This window comes from Nyctibius grandis, chromosome 3 (genome assembly GCF_013368605.1).
Source record: "Nyctibius grandis isolate bNycGra1 chromosome 3, bNycGra1.pri, whole genome shotgun sequence".
Lineage (NCBI taxonomy): Eukaryota > Metazoa > Chordata > Aves > Nyctibiiformes > Nyctibiidae > Nyctibius > Nyctibius grandis.
The window spans coordinates 109,402,956-109,420,803 of NC_090660.1; the positions used below are offsets into that span (position 1 = coordinate 109,402,956).

At 42.0% G+C, this 17,848-nt stretch overlaps 1 protein-coding gene across 1 annotated transcript in view; it reads right to left on the bottom strand.

The window, feature by feature from the left end:
- COL22A1 (collagen type XXII alpha 1 chain) overlaps positions 1 to 17,848 on the bottom strand; it is a 223,894-nt gene that overhangs the window by 41,478 nt on the left and 164,568 nt on the right. Inside the window, exons 33-41 of the mRNA XM_068396530.1 lie at positions 16,998 to 17,030; positions 13,520 to 13,573; positions 12,942 to 12,995; positions 11,739 to 11,792; positions 9,509 to 9,562; positions 7,856 to 7,909; positions 6,856 to 6,960; positions 6,264 to 6,308; positions 4,202 to 4,279 (exon numbers count right to left, since the gene is read on the bottom strand). Of these exons, the coding sequence (XP_068252631.1) occupies positions 4,202 to 4,279; positions 6,264 to 6,308; positions 6,856 to 6,960; positions 7,856 to 7,909; positions 9,509 to 9,562; positions 11,739 to 11,792; positions 12,942 to 12,995; positions 13,520 to 13,573; positions 16,998 to 17,030 (531 nt within the window). The remainder of the gene's footprint in view (positions 1 to 4,201; positions 4,280 to 6,263; positions 6,309 to 6,855; positions 6,961 to 7,855; positions 7,910 to 9,508; positions 9,563 to 11,738; positions 11,793 to 12,941; positions 12,996 to 13,519; positions 13,574 to 16,997; positions 17,031 to 17,848) is intronic.

The window sequence follows — 17,848 nt, forward strand, 5'->3', positions numbered from 1 at the left end:
TTGCTGCGTCCAGATCATTCATAAAAACATTGAAGAGCACTGGCCCTTAAATTGAGCCCTGGGGAACCCCACTGGTGACTGGTCATCAGCCTGATGTAACCCTATTTACTGTATTCTCATTAAATCCTATTGTAACACTCTTCAGAATGGGTAAGCTCATGAATCTGAGCTCATCTGGTTGAATCTTAGTGACCTTCAAGACAGATGAGCCGGTGACTGGGAGAGGTCTGGGTGCCAGCAACTGGAGGACACTGGGGTGCAGAGGCCTAGGTACTGGGCAGAATAGGTGTCCAAGACCAGCTGCTGGAAAGATCCGCATTTCACGTATGTATTCCAACACTGGTCTTCAAACCTCGTCAGCCAGAAAGGAGGAGCAGGATCAAGACATTCTTACTCATGTTTCTGAAAGTGCTGTTTAGGTTTATATGAGTGTTGATAAAGGCATTATTCTCTGCATGGGTCTGTGTGGCCGCATGCATGCGTGTGTATGTGTGTGCATTGCATATGCATATATGCCCATTGGCAATACACGCTCAGCCTTGCTACTGGCTGGACCTGGGCGCACAGAACCACAGCACCTTCACATCTGTTAGGCTGGGACAGAACAACTCCCCCATGTCCTGAAGACCATGGTATTCAGCTGCCTCTTAACACAAGAAAAAACATCCCACAGGGCCTGTGTGCTCTTTAATTGAGTTCAAAGCGGGGAGTCCAGTAGGATTACATACACTGTTCATTTGAGGATGCAACTGAGTGAGCCACTAGAAGGTATCCACTTCTATAGGAACGCCACAGAAGTGATGCAGTAGCCATATCCAGCATGGATGAGTCAATATGGCATTCCAAACACACCCAACACAAGGCTTGACCTCACATCTCTGGAGCTGTGTTTGAATAAATTGACTCACACTATGACTCCTCTTCCTTTGGTTTCTATTTCAGGCACAGTAATTCACTAATCCTCATACAGTCCTCCATGCAAGACATCCTAATGCTTTGCTCAAGCAAAAGCTAAATACATAATTCTGAACCCATCTTAATATGAACAGGGCAAGGCAGAGCAAAAGCAAAGCCCTTCTACTTATGCAGCACACGCATCCATTAAGCAAGTTCAGAATAAGCATGTGAATTCACTCCATTTCTCCAAGCAGTCCCCTCTTCTGCTTATGTTTCATTTGGGAAGAACACACTCTGCTGATAATTAGTTTATGGCTCAGTGTTATGTAAATAGTAACTCAATACTTTAGCAGACAAAGTAAAAAAATCCTCATCTATATATAACTTTCATGCAGGGAGCAAAGCCCGGGAGAGATTAAGGGCACAGAATGAAACAGGGTGAGAACTCCAGTTAAAAGGAGTTGCTGTCTCTCAGGTCTGAAGCTGAAAGTATTATACACACAATTTTGTCACACTGCTAAAAAAGGGTATAGGCTGACACCTTTAATTCAGTGTGTAATATGCAATGAAGCAGCTCCACTGACTTTATTGTATTTTTTTCTGTGGCCCTCAGTCTTTGTGAAAGCCTGATGGATACAGTGTTTTTCAAATTCCAGAGTCTTTGCACTGTACCTGAGGTTATGATGAATCTACAGTGGAGAAAACCATCATAATAGTTGTTACAAAAAAAGTATTTAGTGAAGCAGATTAAAAAAAAATTAAAAAATCAATCTGGAATAGTGTGGTATGTAGGCAGCTGCTCATCCTGACAGGGGTCAAACAATGGTGACACAGAAGAAAGTAATCTGCTGTGAGACAAGGGATAGGGACAAACTTTTTAGCAGGGCCTGTTGCAATAGGACAAGGGGTAATCGTTTTAAACTAAAAAAGAGTAGATTTAGACTAGATATAAGGAAGGAATTTTTTACAGTGAGGGTGGTGAGACACTGGACCAGGTTGCCCAGAGAAGTTGTGGATGCCCCCTCCCTGGCAGGGTTCCAGGCCAGGTTTGATGGGGTTTTGAGCAACCTGATCTAGTGGAAGATGTCCCTGATCACTGCAGGGAGGTTGGGCTAGATGACCTTTAAAGGTCTCCACTAATCCAAACCATTCTATGATTCTATGCCTACATTTGGAGTCAAGTTCTTAGTCATTGGTGTTCACGGATATGCAGATGCTAAAACCCCAATGAGGAATAACTTTGTCGTCTGGTATACATCAGGATGCAGAAGTGAACTCATATACCCCTGTACTGATTCTAAAAATCAGTAATTAAAAACTAGCCCCAGCCTAGTGACTTTCAAACAAGCCAGATACTAATTTGCTAATTTCATTTTAATTTTAATATTAATGAATGAACATTAAGAAATGCAAGAACATCACTGTTCCTTAGATAAATCGTAACAAATAAGACCCAGCCAATCTTCAGCCATTGGTAACCCTGTGAGGACCATAAAGACCATGACACAGTCACAGCGTGAAACATGACTGACCCAGTCTGCTTTACCTTATCTAGTATTCAGCATGGTAAAAGCAAATATTAAGTGGAGATACACCTCAGAAAGCTAGATATGTCAACCAGTATTACACAGCAATATGACTTATCATTTCAAGGTAATTTCCTGTACTAATTGGGAAACTTATATCTCAATAACCAGAGCATGAAAATATTGACTATGATTGGTACACTATCATGGCATGTACAAGGGGTTGCAAAAGAATGCAAGGTCTCAGATGTCCTCTAGCAATTACAGCTAAGAATAAAGTTTGCTTCCTCCTAAACATATTTCATTTGCAAATTCATAGAATCATAGAATCATAGAATGTCCTGAGTTGGAAGGGACCCACAAGGATCATCGAGTCCAACTCCTGTCCCAGCATAGGACAACACCAGAATTCACACCACGTGTCCGAGGGCACTGTCCAAATGCTTCCTGAATGCTGTCAGGCTTGGCGCCATGACTGCTTCCCTGGGGAGCCTGTTCCAGTGCTCCACCACCCTCTGGGTGAAGAATCTTTTCCTAATATCCAACCTAAACCTCCCCCGGCGTATCTTCCTGCCATTCCCTCCAGTTCTGTCACTGGTCACCAGGGTGAAGAGGTCAATGCCTACTCCTCCACTTCCCCTTGTGAGGAAGTTTTAGACCGCAATGAGGTCTCCCCTCAGTCTTCTCTTCTCCAAGCTGAACAGACCCAGTGACTTCAGCTGCTCCTCATATGGCTTCCCCTCTAAACCCTTCACCATCTTTGTGGCTCTCTGAACACTCTCCAGTATCTTCATATCCTTTTTATACTGTGGCACCCAAAACTGCACACAGTACTCAAGGTGAGGCTGCTCCAGAGCAGAGCGGGACAATCACCTCCCTTGACCAGCTAGCAATACTATGCTTGATGCACCCCAGGACACGGTAGGCCCTCTTGATTGTCAGGGCACACTGTTGGCTCATGTTCAACTTGCCGTCGACCAGAACCCCCAGATCCCTTTCTGCAGGGCTGCTCTCCAGCCTCTCGTTCCCCAGTCTCTATGTACATCTAGGGTTGCCATGTCCCAGGTGCAAATTCAGTGCATATCTGGAGGATTCTGAGCAGGGCTACAGTCAGAGCACTCCCAAATACCCCTCATCTCAAGAGTTGTACATGACAAGTACTGGAATGATTGAACCCCAGCGATATGAAAATCCAAACTTCCCAGAGCAGACTCCCAGATACACCTCGTGGCCTGCTGATAAGCAGGACGTGAGGGCAGAGCTAGATGAGGTCCAGCTAAATATTTGTGGGAAATTATGGGGACGATGGCTCTCTTGGAAAGCAGCAATTTAAGCAATGTGATTTTGTATTTCCCTATGAGAGTGCTGACTATGTCACTGATGTGGGTATGTGTGTCACACTCTTCCCTTCTAACAGGGTTACAGCAAGGTTACATCTACCCAGTAGACCGGACCTACTGGCTCAGCACAGTTCTCGACTCACATCCACAGCCAATGTGTCAAGATGATGCAGAAAAGTCAGGAGTAGCAGCCAGTGATATCAATCACTCCTATAGCACTTCTCTGCCTTTCTCTTTCAACTAAAACTGAATGCATCAAGAGCCCGCACAAAAGACGTGTAGACATCTGAGCCATGAATGGCAGCCTCTAGATTAGTTTGTGGTTTACATCTTCAGAGGGTAAAACGTTGCACGGGCTCTTGGCACAGCTGAGCCCAGGCAATGCATTACCCAGATGGTGATGGGTAAGTTTTCACCTTGTTGTAGGTTGCTACTTACAGGGGGCCCAGCCAGCCCGATTCCTGGCACACCTCTGTCTCCTGGCTGGCCAGGGAGGCCAGGAGCTCCCCTCTCACCCTGAAACAAAGGAAGAAGTTAAAGGCTTTGTGCACTGTTGAGAAAATGTGCTGAAATGTAATCAGGTTTTCCAACAGAATATAACACTGATGCATCCTGACCTGATCCTGCCCGCAGAGGAACGGTATCAGGTTGTGGCAGCATGGGGATATCGCACAGTTACGGTCACATCATGCCAAGAAAACTGCCCCTTTCCTTCACACAGCCCCAGCCCACCCCTGTGAGCACTCACACAACATCAGTGTGTGCCACATCACATAACTGAGCAGGAACACAGCCTCTACAAGTATTTTAATTTATTTTGGTGCACAGCATCCTACTTCCAGCATTTTCAGTTGTCTGCAGGGTATTAGGCCCTCTCCTTGGCTTGGGGAAACGTTAAGCACCATAATGTGCTTTTCTTTCTCTGTGTTTCTATGGCAGATGGCTAACCTGCAAACACTGCTAAATACAGATTATTTATCCAGGGAAGAAAGAACTAGGGATGTTTGGTTACATCTTAATGTTTTCCTTCCCTTTACCAACATAGGCCTATTCACAGAAGTGTATGAATAATTTTTTGTAAAAAAATAATTCCATAGTTCTACCATTCTCTCTAGAGGACTATACTATGGAAGGAGAAACCTCCCTTCTAAAAAACAGGATTGTCAACAGTAAAACCTGCAGAGCACAGAAAACTACTCGACACTGTTCAATGGACATTAGACAGAGGGTTAAGAAAGAATTCAGCTGCAATACTTAAATTTAACATCTGTTCTCTTGTTATAGGGAGAAATTAAATAAGATTTTTATGGATTGCATTGCAGTTGTAAGATTCAGTCTCACGTTTGCAGTAGACTTGTAACAGTGAATCTTATTTATGTTATTTATTATTATGCTATTTCCAGCTATATAGAAGCATGTTAGAAAAATTGTTACCCGTGGATTCTGCCCACCCAAAATTCAGTGTGCAATATCTCCTAACTTTTTTCCCTTTATTTCTTCTTAAACTAATCTTATATTACAAAGAAACAATATTGCAAGGACAATGAGAGAAAATGTATTCTGAGTAGTTCAAACATTCTGGCAGATCCCTTATCTGTTATTTTATTCAAGAACATAATTTCAATACAAAAAGTTCAATAGTATTTTCCCATGCACAATTAAGATTCTTGCTATCTTCTGTTGACATTGAATAGAATATTTCATGAGATTTCTTTTCGTATTTTTTTCTGACTTTTGTATTCATGCTCAGTCTATTATTGTGTGTGTGTTCTGAAATGTCAAAGATCTGTATAAGAGTACAATGCATTCATACAGAATGCAGCAAAACCAAAAGAAAACACTTCATGGCAGTTTGGTTATTTCAAAAATACGGGACCTAGCTGGATCTAGTTCTTACCGCTATATTCCTACTTATATCATTTACAGAATCTGTTTCAACATCCCGGTCTTCTTCCAATCCAGATCAGGACACGGTCATTCCAAAGAGGAGAATTTAAACAACTAGCTAGTCTTAGCCTTAACTACAAAATAGGAGGGCAAACCAGGGCTATCTGGTCCCGTTGGAAAATAAAATATCCTCCTTGAGAGAGGTGAAGGAAATGAGTGCTACGGAGGACTGCTCTTTGAGGGGCTGACAGGTGGTCTCAAGACCAGGTCATCCTTTAGCTATGCAATATCTCTCTTGCTGTATGGATTAAAGGTCCCCAGTCACAGTTTCCCTGAAAAAGTGTGCATTTAGTCCTTGGTCTGTGTTGAATTCACATAATGATGGAGGAAATTTTAAATGTGGAAAGTGAACACAGATAATTCATATCGTAATATTTACATCTACAGACATACTGGAATAATAAAGGAATCTCCTAAAGGGCTAGAAGTGCATTTTTGAGTGAAAGCTTCATGAACTGTATCTTCCAGTGAAAAACAGATCATGTTTTCACCATAACTTTTTCTCCAGTTCCAGCAATGGAGAGAAGCAGTCCACAATAAAGCCCATGCTCACCTTATGTCCAAAGGGTCCTGGCAAACCTGGTGGGCCTCTTTGCCCCTAAAGTGACAGAGCCAAAACCAGAAAACAGTCACCATGCAGCCAAACAGGAGCCTGGACTTTGAGACAGTCAAGGCAGCAAGCATCCCCACCACCACCCTCCTTAGAATCATAGAATAGTCTGGGTTAGAAGGGACTTTTAAAGGTCATCTTTTACTGATAACATGTAAGCAAATGAAATAATCTGCTGATTTTTCTAGAATTAAATGCTTTTAGAGAATTTCCATCAAGCTAAGCATTTTTGTACTTGTCACAAGGACAATGGTTACTCCTTGTGGAGGCCTCCATTTCCAATGGCCACCATGGCACACTGAACGGGGTTTAATGTGCAGAAATACAGCTTCAGTTTTCTCTGCCTTTTTGGATGCAGCACTGTCATCTGCAGCATTTTACACAACCAGGCCTTTCATGTCTTCAACAGACAGCCTGCGAGCACTTGTGACAACGCAGCCTAACTCTGCCAAAAATCCACCATTCTTCAGCAGAAGTCATGCTCAACTATCTCACATCGAACTACTCAAGCGCAGAGCTTGCCAGCAATACTTACCTGTTCTCCATCTTTACCCTTACCAGGCAAACCTGGCTCTCCAGCAGGCCCTGGCTCACCAGCTGGCCCAGGCAAACCCACTTTTCCTTCTTTTCCAGGATCACCCTGTAAAAGACAATCCAGTAAAACTATTAGCAACATACTAAAGACCATTCCTGTCTCAGGTCTTTCACTGGGACTGAAAGATATGTGCTTTTTCTAGCCTTCTCATCTCAATTTCTCTTGGTATCATAGGAAACGCTCTGTAAAGGGAAGCCTTTTCTTTCAGTAATCTCAAGGCATTGGCAAATTTCCTTAAGGAAAGTAAAATGAGACTTAAAAATGTTTTGGGAACCAGTTATATGAGGGAGCCGTTGGTCCACACATGACACTGAGGTAGATCTCAGTAATCTGGAAGATGATTTGACTGAAGGGGCTGCTCCAGCAAACAAAGATCAGGACTCCACAATGCTGGGCACTGTGCAACGCACGAGCAAATTACAAACCCCTGACCTCAGAGAGCTCACTGCTCTTCTATGAGATGGGACATAACAGGCAAGGCAGGCAAAAGGTAAGCGAGGATGCACTGGAAAGCTGAACTAATGGTCCAATTACAACAGCTCATCAGGAAAGCAGAAATCAGTTTCCTAACCATGAAAGCCAGTTTTTCTTCCAGCTTTGGATTTACAGTGATAAACAGGAGGTACTTAAAACACTAAATTCCCCCTCTTTTCAGGCAGTGAAGACAGTAGAAGGTCATCATTGCACAAACGTGTAGCAGTGACTTCACTGTATCCTGCTGTATCTCAGTGGTTTTATTAGGTAAATTATAAAGCTGCAACAGGGTGAAAACCTTACAGCATGTGTAACGGAGGAGGTCAGACAAGATGATCTAATGAGCCCATGTGTCTTAACCGACCACGAACCTATGAAATCATTTCCCAGTTCAGACTGCTTCTGTCTCAGGTTACTTAAAATGCCCAAGAAGAAAAGAAACAAATACATGAAAGAACAAACTCACTTTTTCTCCCTTTTCTCCCTCCTTTCCTGGTAGTCCAGGGTCTCCAGGCACACCCTGGACAGAAAAGAACTTTAAAGCTTAAAACTTTCTTTTTAGGCAGTATTTGATCCTAAAGCAAATGGATAGACTTGTGGGTTCAGTACAATCTATCTCAAGGATTAGTATCAGTTTTACATTTCCCAGTACAGGCAACCTGTAAACCAGAGAACACCTCAGAAGTGCTGTGTACCAAGTGGTTAAATGAGTTATTTTTTTTCAATATAAAAAAGAGCTGACCAGCAAAAGCAGAAATTGAGCTAATCGCAGATTTGTGCATTCTCTTTCTGCCAATAGCTATTTTTTTAATTCTGTGAAATCCTCAGCAGTCCCTAATCCATTACCAACAACCCCCCCAATCACCACCTCTATCAGAGAAGCCAAAAGTCTCACAATATTAATTTTTTTATGGCTACTGCTCTCCAAAGCTATACATTGGAAAACATAGCTATGTTCATTTTACCCTCTATTTCAGTTTTCAATCCTTTTCATGTCTTGGCAGGTCTCAAAGGATTCCTTGTCAAAATATAGATGATTTAGAGCTGCAAATTAAATACTGTAACTTCCTAACTCATCAAAACACATTATGGAGTGGTACTCCATTTTAAGATGTGAAAGGACATCTTGGCACCAGTAAGATTGGATTGACCTCCTCACAGGATGGATGCGATAATTATTTTCCTTTTTGCACCAGTAAAAATTATTTCCAACTATATTAGCTTTTATAGGTAATATATTGGTATTAGTGGTATAGAAGTTTGCTTAAAGGAATATGGAATTGGAAAAGGTCATAATTTTCTATATCATCTTTCAGTTTGAAATTAAATTCCTACATTAATACAATTAAATCAATTGTATCTTAACAATTAGTAGAAAGGCAATTTAAGATTTCTTGGATTGCCCAAGTAATAAACTCTGCCTTAAAGAGCCCTCTGTGCTAAACCACTCTGTCTGAATACACTATAACATGGGGTCTAACTGCTGGTTTTGACTTACTCCAGTGTAAACCCAGATAAAACCCAGGCACTAGAATGAAAATTACACTGATGGGGCAGGGAGTAGAGTTAGTCCCCCCCCAAAAAAAATCCAAATATTTTTTTTCAAACATGAAAAGGTCTATCATGTACAACTTAATAATGGTGATGAACATCTACCGATGTAAGGAGGACACCATATCGATTTCAAAGCTTTGATTGTAGGATCAAATACTTACATGCTGTGTTAATAAAAGTGGGAGTTTACCATGCAATTTTTATATCAAGAAGTCATGTTTTCAAAAGGAAAGGACAAATGAAAATGAGACAAAGGAAACAAAACCATAGAGACAATAAACATTGCAATTTTTCTCTTGAAGAGCTGGCAGCAAAATCGCTTTTGACAATTTGGTAAGGAATGAAGCAGCTCCATGTCTCCCTCTTGCTACGAATGAATATGAGAATATTTTCATGGATACACCATTTCCAGGTGCCTCCAGATCTTTCAATTCAGCCATAAAAAAGTGTAACGAAACACAGCCCTTTGAACCTGATAGTAAACCCTGTGGAAGGGAAAACTAAACATACTAAATAATGAAATCAGGGCACAGATGGGAAGACAAATACACTGGTGCATACATACCACATTTCCTGGCAAGCCTCTTGGACCTGGGGGTCCTGCTGGTCCAGTCACACCCTGTTTTAAGAAAATGAAGTGTGTGTGCATATATAATTCACAACTTACACCACCATAGGAACAAGATGTTCCAAGCGAGACTGGAGTTCATGTCAGACAAGGTGTTGTACAAGCACAAAGCAAAAAATAGCATTTTTGTGAAACATTTGTGTAAAGAAGCATGAAACGATAAAAAAAAACAGATGAAGACTCTCTTTGGGAGCTTAAAATTACCTTCCATCAAAAAAAACCCACCTAAATCTAGCTGAGATATAGGAAGAAAAGTCTGTGCCTGAAACATCAAAAGAACAGAGGAAAGTATGTTGATTTATCACTAAAATAAAAATCTAGGTCAACAAAATATGCTTTGTTGACAATTCTACCTTTCTCTACTCCAGGCAACAAAACCTGAAAACACTCATTTGCACTAAATAGATGAATAGCACAAACAATTCATAGTGTTATATTTCTGAATTGCAGGTTTTTCTGTCTGCAAGGGAAAGATTTTTAGGGTGGGAAAGCCCATGTGTGTCCTCAAAAATGCATGTGGGACATGAGAGGACATATATTTGGGAATTTATGTCCCCACAGGGATATATGATTGGGGTTACCAGGCTGTATTTAGACACTTTCTTTTATACTTGAGAGTATCAGGTTGAAGTTACTACCCCTGTAGTTGCTCGTCACTCTGCACTGGCCAGGGTTCACCAGTCATCACAGCTTTGCAAGGAAAATGATTTCTATTACTATGCTGAATCCATGTAGGGCTAAACAAGACAGAATATCTAAAAAACATCTCCATCAGCAGACTGAAATAATCTATCTGACTTGGAGTAGAGGACAGAGAAACCCCTTCTACTGGAAGGGCTGGGCAGTAATATCTTGCAGAAGAACAATGCAAACAGCTGGGAGATGATGAAAACCTTCCACAGCACAGCTCTTCACAAAGTAAGTATCTGTCTGTTGCCTTTGGCTCACTAAAGGAGAATTAAAGGCTTCCTCATTTCTGTGTTATTTACAGTCACTGGTCTATGAGACAATAAATGCATTTGGAGCAGTGGCAGTCTGTGAAAGGATGGCAGAAAAAAATGGGGCCTGCATATACCTGCATTTTCATATCATTAACATTCTCCGAGACACCAGTTATACAAAGAAATAAAACCAATAGATTGGTTTGGTGCAAGGGGGGATGTTTTTTGTCTTTTTTTTTTCCTCCCCCAAAAGATTAAGGAGTCCTTCAACCACGAGTGAAAGAGAGCTGAGGACAGGCAGTTCAGAGTTTAGGGTCAAAGCACTACTAGAGACAACATCTAAGCACAAGTCTAAGAAGGAAAACCATGAACACAAAGGTGGAAGAAGAAATTTCATAGAATCATAGAATCGTTTTGGTTGGAAAGGACCTTTAAGATCATTGAGTCCAACCGTTAACCCAGCACTGCCAAGTCCACCACTAAACCATGCCCCTAATCACCACATCTGCTCTTTCAGTGAAGAAGCTTTTCAGTGCTCTGGGATGCTTAATTTGGATTTGCTATTCCCTCCTTCTCCCAGACACAAACCTCCTCTCTCTCAATCTTTATTTCAAATAGTTCTTCAGTCTTCCTTCTCTGCTTGCAAAGAAAGGATGTGGCCTTTTATTCAGCCGCAAAGGGCTTATACACTCTCACAACAATAAAACGGACTTGAATCCTTTGCTGTCCTTTAGCACAGTCAGACAATAGGAGCACTCCCTGCAACACATGCCTCAAAAATGGTATGTGATGATTCCTCTGGTGAGGATCCTGTATTAAAGAAAGCAGAATTGACTAAGAAACCTAAACCCCACAGTGACCAAAAACTAATCCAGGCTGCTGCTGAGAAGTGAGCTCCCTGCACCAGCTGGCTGCTGGGCTTGGCTGGTATCGCAGTGCAGTAAACAAGTTCTGCCCGCACCTCACCCAGAAAAGAGGGCATTTTGTTAGAGGGAGAGACTTGGCCAACAAAAGATGCACAATTTAGAGCTGGGCTGACTGGGGCATTGATCCGTTTGGTGCAGCTGTGACTGTTTGCCCACAAGCAACAACCCTTCCACCTGCAGCTTAGGATGTGCCCTGAGCCCAAGCAGCCTGGGACTGCGAATCTGAAAGGCGTTGACTTCAGAGTCCCTTCAGGTGTGTTACTGTCAGTGAAAAATGCTGCGAGGGAAGCAGTTACTCACAGTCTCTCCAGGGGCTCCAGCTTCACCTCGGGCTCCTTTCTGCCCCTTTGCACCCTGTGTGGAAAGAAGAGATACCAGCTGGTTAGAGATGGGACAGGACTGCCTGCCAGACAAAAAGACTTCAAGATGCCTGAACGTGCACTAGGCAATGGTTTTTGTTAATCAATTCACGGAGGAGTTTAACGGCTGAGGAGATGGCTCACAGTTCTCTGTGCAGCCAGAAAATGAAATATAAAAATAAAACCTGAGACATAAGAAGAATTACTAATGACTGATCAGCTCAGAGGCTGTTTCTCAGCAGAGGATGCTGAAACTTGCAGAAATCCATCTGGGTGAAACTCCTTCCTATCCTCAGGCCTAACAGCTACTTCATTTCCAGCTCAATTCTGATGGTCTCCCTGCACAGAGGAAGTTTTGCCTGCAGTTCTCAAATACAAACAACAGTCATTTAGAAATGGTCAAAATAGATCATAATGCAGAGGGTTTGTTCCAGTCCTACATATCATGTAGCCCTTTCTTAAGGATTTTGGCAGGACAGAGTCTACTCACTGAACAGTCCCTCGTTTAGCAGAGGTCAGTTAAAAATTGCAAGGTATTACTGTCTTTTTCACAATGCTAAGATTGCTGTTAACCTCTTTAAGCTGTTGATGCCCCAGTAATAGCTGACTATATGGCTTGGGCACAGCACAGATCATGGCAGCGTGAACACCCTCCCATGTTAACATGAAAACATACCTCGGTAATGACTGGAAATAACATGCATGAGTCAAGAGATTTTCAGAAGATAATTGAGACTATAAAACCATTTCACATGAGCCATAGTGCATTCAGGAGCAAATGGGCCAGGGTTGAATCTGATGCTCTGCAATGTTTTGCCAATATACTGCAGTACCTTATCTGTGAGACCTGTGGTTCAGTGGCATCGATACAAGATGCCCTCTTGAAGGATCCTGAAGTTGGAAGAATCTCTCAGACAATACTGATCATGCTACAGATATGCCATGTTTCTGATTTGATTCTGCTCATGTTGTCCTGATGTCCAGCACAAATAAATACCTCTGCAGAAGTCCCTGAACTTACAACAATGAGGAAGGAGAAATGGGCTGTTGGTGTATAGGGAAAAATTATTTACAGTGATATTGATCTTTAAAGCACCCCTCTCTGGTCATGTCAAAGATTTTCTTCAAGGCTGGGCCCTCTTACCTGTATTCCTGTAGGTCCTGGGACACCCTGTTTACCTGGGATCCCAGGTAATCCCTGCAAAAACAGAGGGAGATGTGAAGGAGCTGAAGGAAACTTCTCATTTCTTCTCCTGGGCAAAAGGAGATGTTTCACCTTCCGCCCAATGAGAGAAGAAAGGGTGTTTTTACAGAGGCTGTGACTGCGCAAGACTATCTCTCTTGAGGGCTCCATCCAGAACAAGAGCAGGGAAGAATACAAATGGAGTAGCCAAAAGCACAATTTAGCTGGGCCACATCACTTCAAAAGCCCTTAATAAATCCTGCACAACTTTACTGTCAGCCGAGCTCTGTCTATCAAAACCCATAGTCCTCTTCTCAGCCACTAAGGCCCAGAGCTATAGATTAGGTGCTTAGCTTCATGTAGTCATCTAGCTTCCTGTACAGTCAGTACAAAGCCAAGCATCACTGTGGTCATTTCTGATGAGAGAAGCATCCCAACCATGGAAGGACCATGCTCCCCCCACTCCAAAACAGGCAGCTCTCCTGTCCTCTCCTTGCTAAATTTCAAAACCAACTGAAGAAACACTTGGCTGTGCTTACAGGTTCTCCACTTGTTCCTTGATCTCCTTTCTCCCCTTTTGGTCCAGGCTCACCCTGATGTAAAACAATAAGACAAAGAGAGAAATAACAGTTATTTCCATGGCTGGAAGTCACACTCGTCCTGTTTGGTAAGAGGACTCTTCCAATCAGTTATCCATTTCTGACATAGAGTAGCTTCCTCAAAGGACTTTGAGGACAATGAATCGAAACTACCATATCACACACTAAGATCTGGAGGTCTTTGTCTAGACTTCTGAGACTGTTACGATACCAATTGCAGAAATGTTCAATTTAAAGAGAAAGCAGTTTTCCCTCAGAGGGAATAGCAGTTAAAAGAATTTACCATTCCAAAATCTGATCAATTCCACTTCAATGTATTAAAAGGCCAGATGATATGACCAAGAGTGAAAGCACCAGCAGCACTGCACTGCCTCTCTATAGGACCACCAGCCTATGTCATCCTACAGTTGGGGAAATTATCCCACATACAGACAGTTCCTTATTCCACGTGTAAGAGAGGGGTGTTCAGGGTCTCATCTTGAGCACTTCCAGAGATGTGCACTCTGCAGCTTTTCCTGACCTCTAGTTCTGTTAACATCTCCATACATTCATGCAACATCCCCTCACCCCTGCAATGTCAGTACATTATTTCATGCACCACCATCATTGACTAATAGGATTAATTTATTCCTGTTCTTCCTCCTTACAGTAAAGTGAAGATGCTTTCAGACAGAAGTTCATCAGCTTTGTTCTGAGTTCTAGAACAATAATCAATAAGTCCATATTTCTGCTTTTTATAAATTGAAAAGGAACAGCACACAATTATGGAACGAGCTGGAATAAAACAGGCATGACATGAATACTCATGTTTGTATATTTATATGAACATATGTATTCAGGCAACAGCAATCATTACTTATTCATTATTTATCATACAAGGTGTTTCAATTATGCAATCAAGGAAGAGTAAGAACATCAGTGATTTAAGCTACATACACATGCAAGAAATAGCGATCAGTCAAAATGCAGAGCCCAGGACAAATCAGCTTGAATTTTATTCACGTCAGCTATTTGCTAATCATTTCTGCAACACCTGGGAATTCAAAGTCCATTTGCAAATGATTCTCTAGCAGGCAAAATAAATGTAACTGCATAAATATTACTTATGTCTGTATTTATTACGCATTATGAATAAATATTATCATCTGTGATAAATAAGAGCAGGAATTTTGCTCTACAAGTAGCACCCGGTTAGATCAACTTTGAATCAGGCAGTCCCTTATGCCATCTAGTGGCGTTCAGAAGGATAACGGGACCACCTAAAGGAGTTCAAGCAAAGGGTCCTACGCAACAAACCTGTATGGTTGTGCCTGGGAGTTGTTTTGCATAATGACATTTCAAGCTCTGAAACCCTTTTGAGAGAGCAGAGCAACAAAGCACAGACATACGGCAATAAATTTGTAGGCAGGAATGATGTTACTAAGTGGAAATAAAGGCACATATTACCAGGGAAAACAAGATTGCAAAGGGAAGAAGTAACTCAACAGGTAAAGGGAGGAAGCTTTGTTAATATTCTCCTTTCTCCAACTTTTTCCTTGACACTTGGCTTGCATGGTAATGGAAAATCGGCAAAATTCCAGTCTAATATTCTTACACAGCCACAAACATGGGTAGAGGCAGCATTTCTTAACCCAACCTGCCAGAAAATCTGCCTGCGAGTCCTTCCAAATTTGCCAAATGGTGACTATCTGCCAAGACTGTTAACATTGTCCGCTAGTGCTGCACGTTGTGGAGACCTCTGCCCCTGGCAGGTGGACTTAATTAACTGCCACCCACTTCTTTTCTACAGTTCAATGGACAGAAATGATGCGGTGACAGGTAACAGCTGCCACCAACCTGAGCCACGTCAGTGCTTACAGCTTCCTTGACCTTCTCTCGGCGGTGTCCTCCTGTAGTCTCAATTAACAAGTTAGTCATTTCTGTGCCACTTAGAGGACAGCAAATGCAGTGGGGGCTCAGCTGTGCCCAGCTGCACTGGGAGGCAGAAGGCCACCTCCTGCTTTACTGCTTTTGCCTCTTTCCAGCCATCATACCTGACCACCACTGTGGTTCTCACATACACCATCTCTGAGAAATATTTGATGATTTTAACTCACTGGCCTAAATAAACATAAAAAAGTTCCCTCTGCTCCATGGAAAAAACTGACACCACCATCACCCCCACCTCCCTTGCCCCACCTACTGCCCTGCAGCTTCAGTGAGTTTCTGCAGAGGTCACAGCTCAGGCTGCACCCAAAACACACAACGGAGCTGCAGTGGTGGGTAAACGGGAGCTCAGACTCACCTGGTCAGAAATTTTTCATTTCTGACAATTACCAAGGTGTGTTTTAAATGAAATTGATTTTAACTGATAATAACTAAACACGGTAATGGTGCTGCTGCCTTCTATCCAGGCTGCGTTTCCTGTCTCCACCTGCGAAAGTTGCTCCCTGTTACTGTACACCATATAGTCAACAGAAAGCAATGGCAAGTACTGTGTTTTGGAGAGTGCATGGCAACTTTCAACACCCTGCTGGTCCTGCAGCCTCTGTAACATAACACATGACACTCTCCTAAGGTTTATCACCACCTTCTGACACCTTAATTTGTAAAGCTGTAAATCAAAGGTAACTATCCTTACCTCCCCTTCTCCTCCCACAGCTTGCAATGCTACGTGCAGACCTGTCCTGCAGTAAGTATCCTCACATTCATCTTGCACATAGAATAATCCCAGCAATCTGACCTGCTGACACACTTGAAGCCTTTTATTCTTTACTGTCTTGCAGCTCATTTACAAGAGTGATGTATTCAAAGCAAAAGAGGTAACTCCTTCTGTGATTGTAGCACTACAAAGACCACATAAGATGTCACTGTTTGCACATTTCCTTAGTGTGTATTTTAGCAAGCCAAGAGCCAAGGGGAAAAGGGAATCAAAGAAATCTTGTCTCTATTTCCAGTACTACCTCACATTCCTGTTTCCTTCCTCAGCCTCTGAAGAACCTGGCATATGCACTTTCGTTCCTAATGGCACTCTTACAGCCTACCTCTGCCATTTATACATGCCCTAAAGCCTCCTGATCCTTAACAAGCTTATTCACAGACCAATGGTGTGATCCTATGTAATGTCAGGTATTTCCCACTATGCACTGCAAGTGGGAAATAAAACTTTATTTTATACTTAATTTTAAACTTCATTTAAGAGGCTGGGACAGCATACAGCTATGTCCTGGTCACAGTTGGCTTGAATGCTGCTGTTACCAGAAGAGCTGTGGACTTCTCATCATGGCTGGTTACAATAGTGAAATTGCCCAAAACCAGACTTAAGCTGAGCTCTTTAGTGAAAGCATTTAAATAACATGGAAAATACAAAGGTGTTCTGTGTCTATCAGGTATAAACCACAATAAGGCAGAGGCCAGGCTTGTTAGAGATGTTACTTACAGGAATCCTAGGGTGTGGGGTGAAGAAGGCTGGCTGGAAGAGAAACCAGATTGTTAAAAGAAGCATTGCCTGTTTTCCTTGAAATGCAATAACTTATGTATTCTCCTTGTCATTACAGATTACACATTCCATATATCCATCAGTAGGTTTATAAATGATCAACCCATTGTAACATCTGGCTGTTTGGAAAAAAAACACAAATATCAGACGTTTCTTGAGTATTTGAAGTATGAACATAAACTCAAAAAATGTCCTGTATGTCTCCCCACTATGAAAAACAAAACAATCTTTAACCTTGAACTATTAACAATTTCCAGCTCACTTTTCTACTTGGAGTCATCTTCATTATTATTAAACTTCCTAACTCCATGGCTGAGCTTGGTGTGTTGTCTCTCTGCTTTGTACCACATACAAGACATATACAACTCAACATGGTTGTCTTAGGGATTACATAGTCATCTTGAAGGACTAGCCACAAACAAACAATCACGTTTTGTAGAAAGAGACTGTCTTTTATCAAAACTGGTAAAATTAGGAAGAAAAATTTCGTCCTTGATGAAATGAGGATATGTTGAAATCATCACCTACTTTTACAGCTGAAATAGAAATTATTTATCCCTACAAACACAGGAAGATTGAACAGTCGGGCATATCTTCTTTATATCTAGCCATGTTGTATTGTGTTTGTAAACTGCCTTCTCAGCCTTGACTAACACTGACTTATCCTTGATGTTGTGACTGGATCATTCTTGTGTGATACACATGGAGTCTTTCTACACAAGACCATGAAGCACCCTTTGGCACAGACTAAAGAGACTTAACTGATGGCAGGGAATAAATTATACCACCTC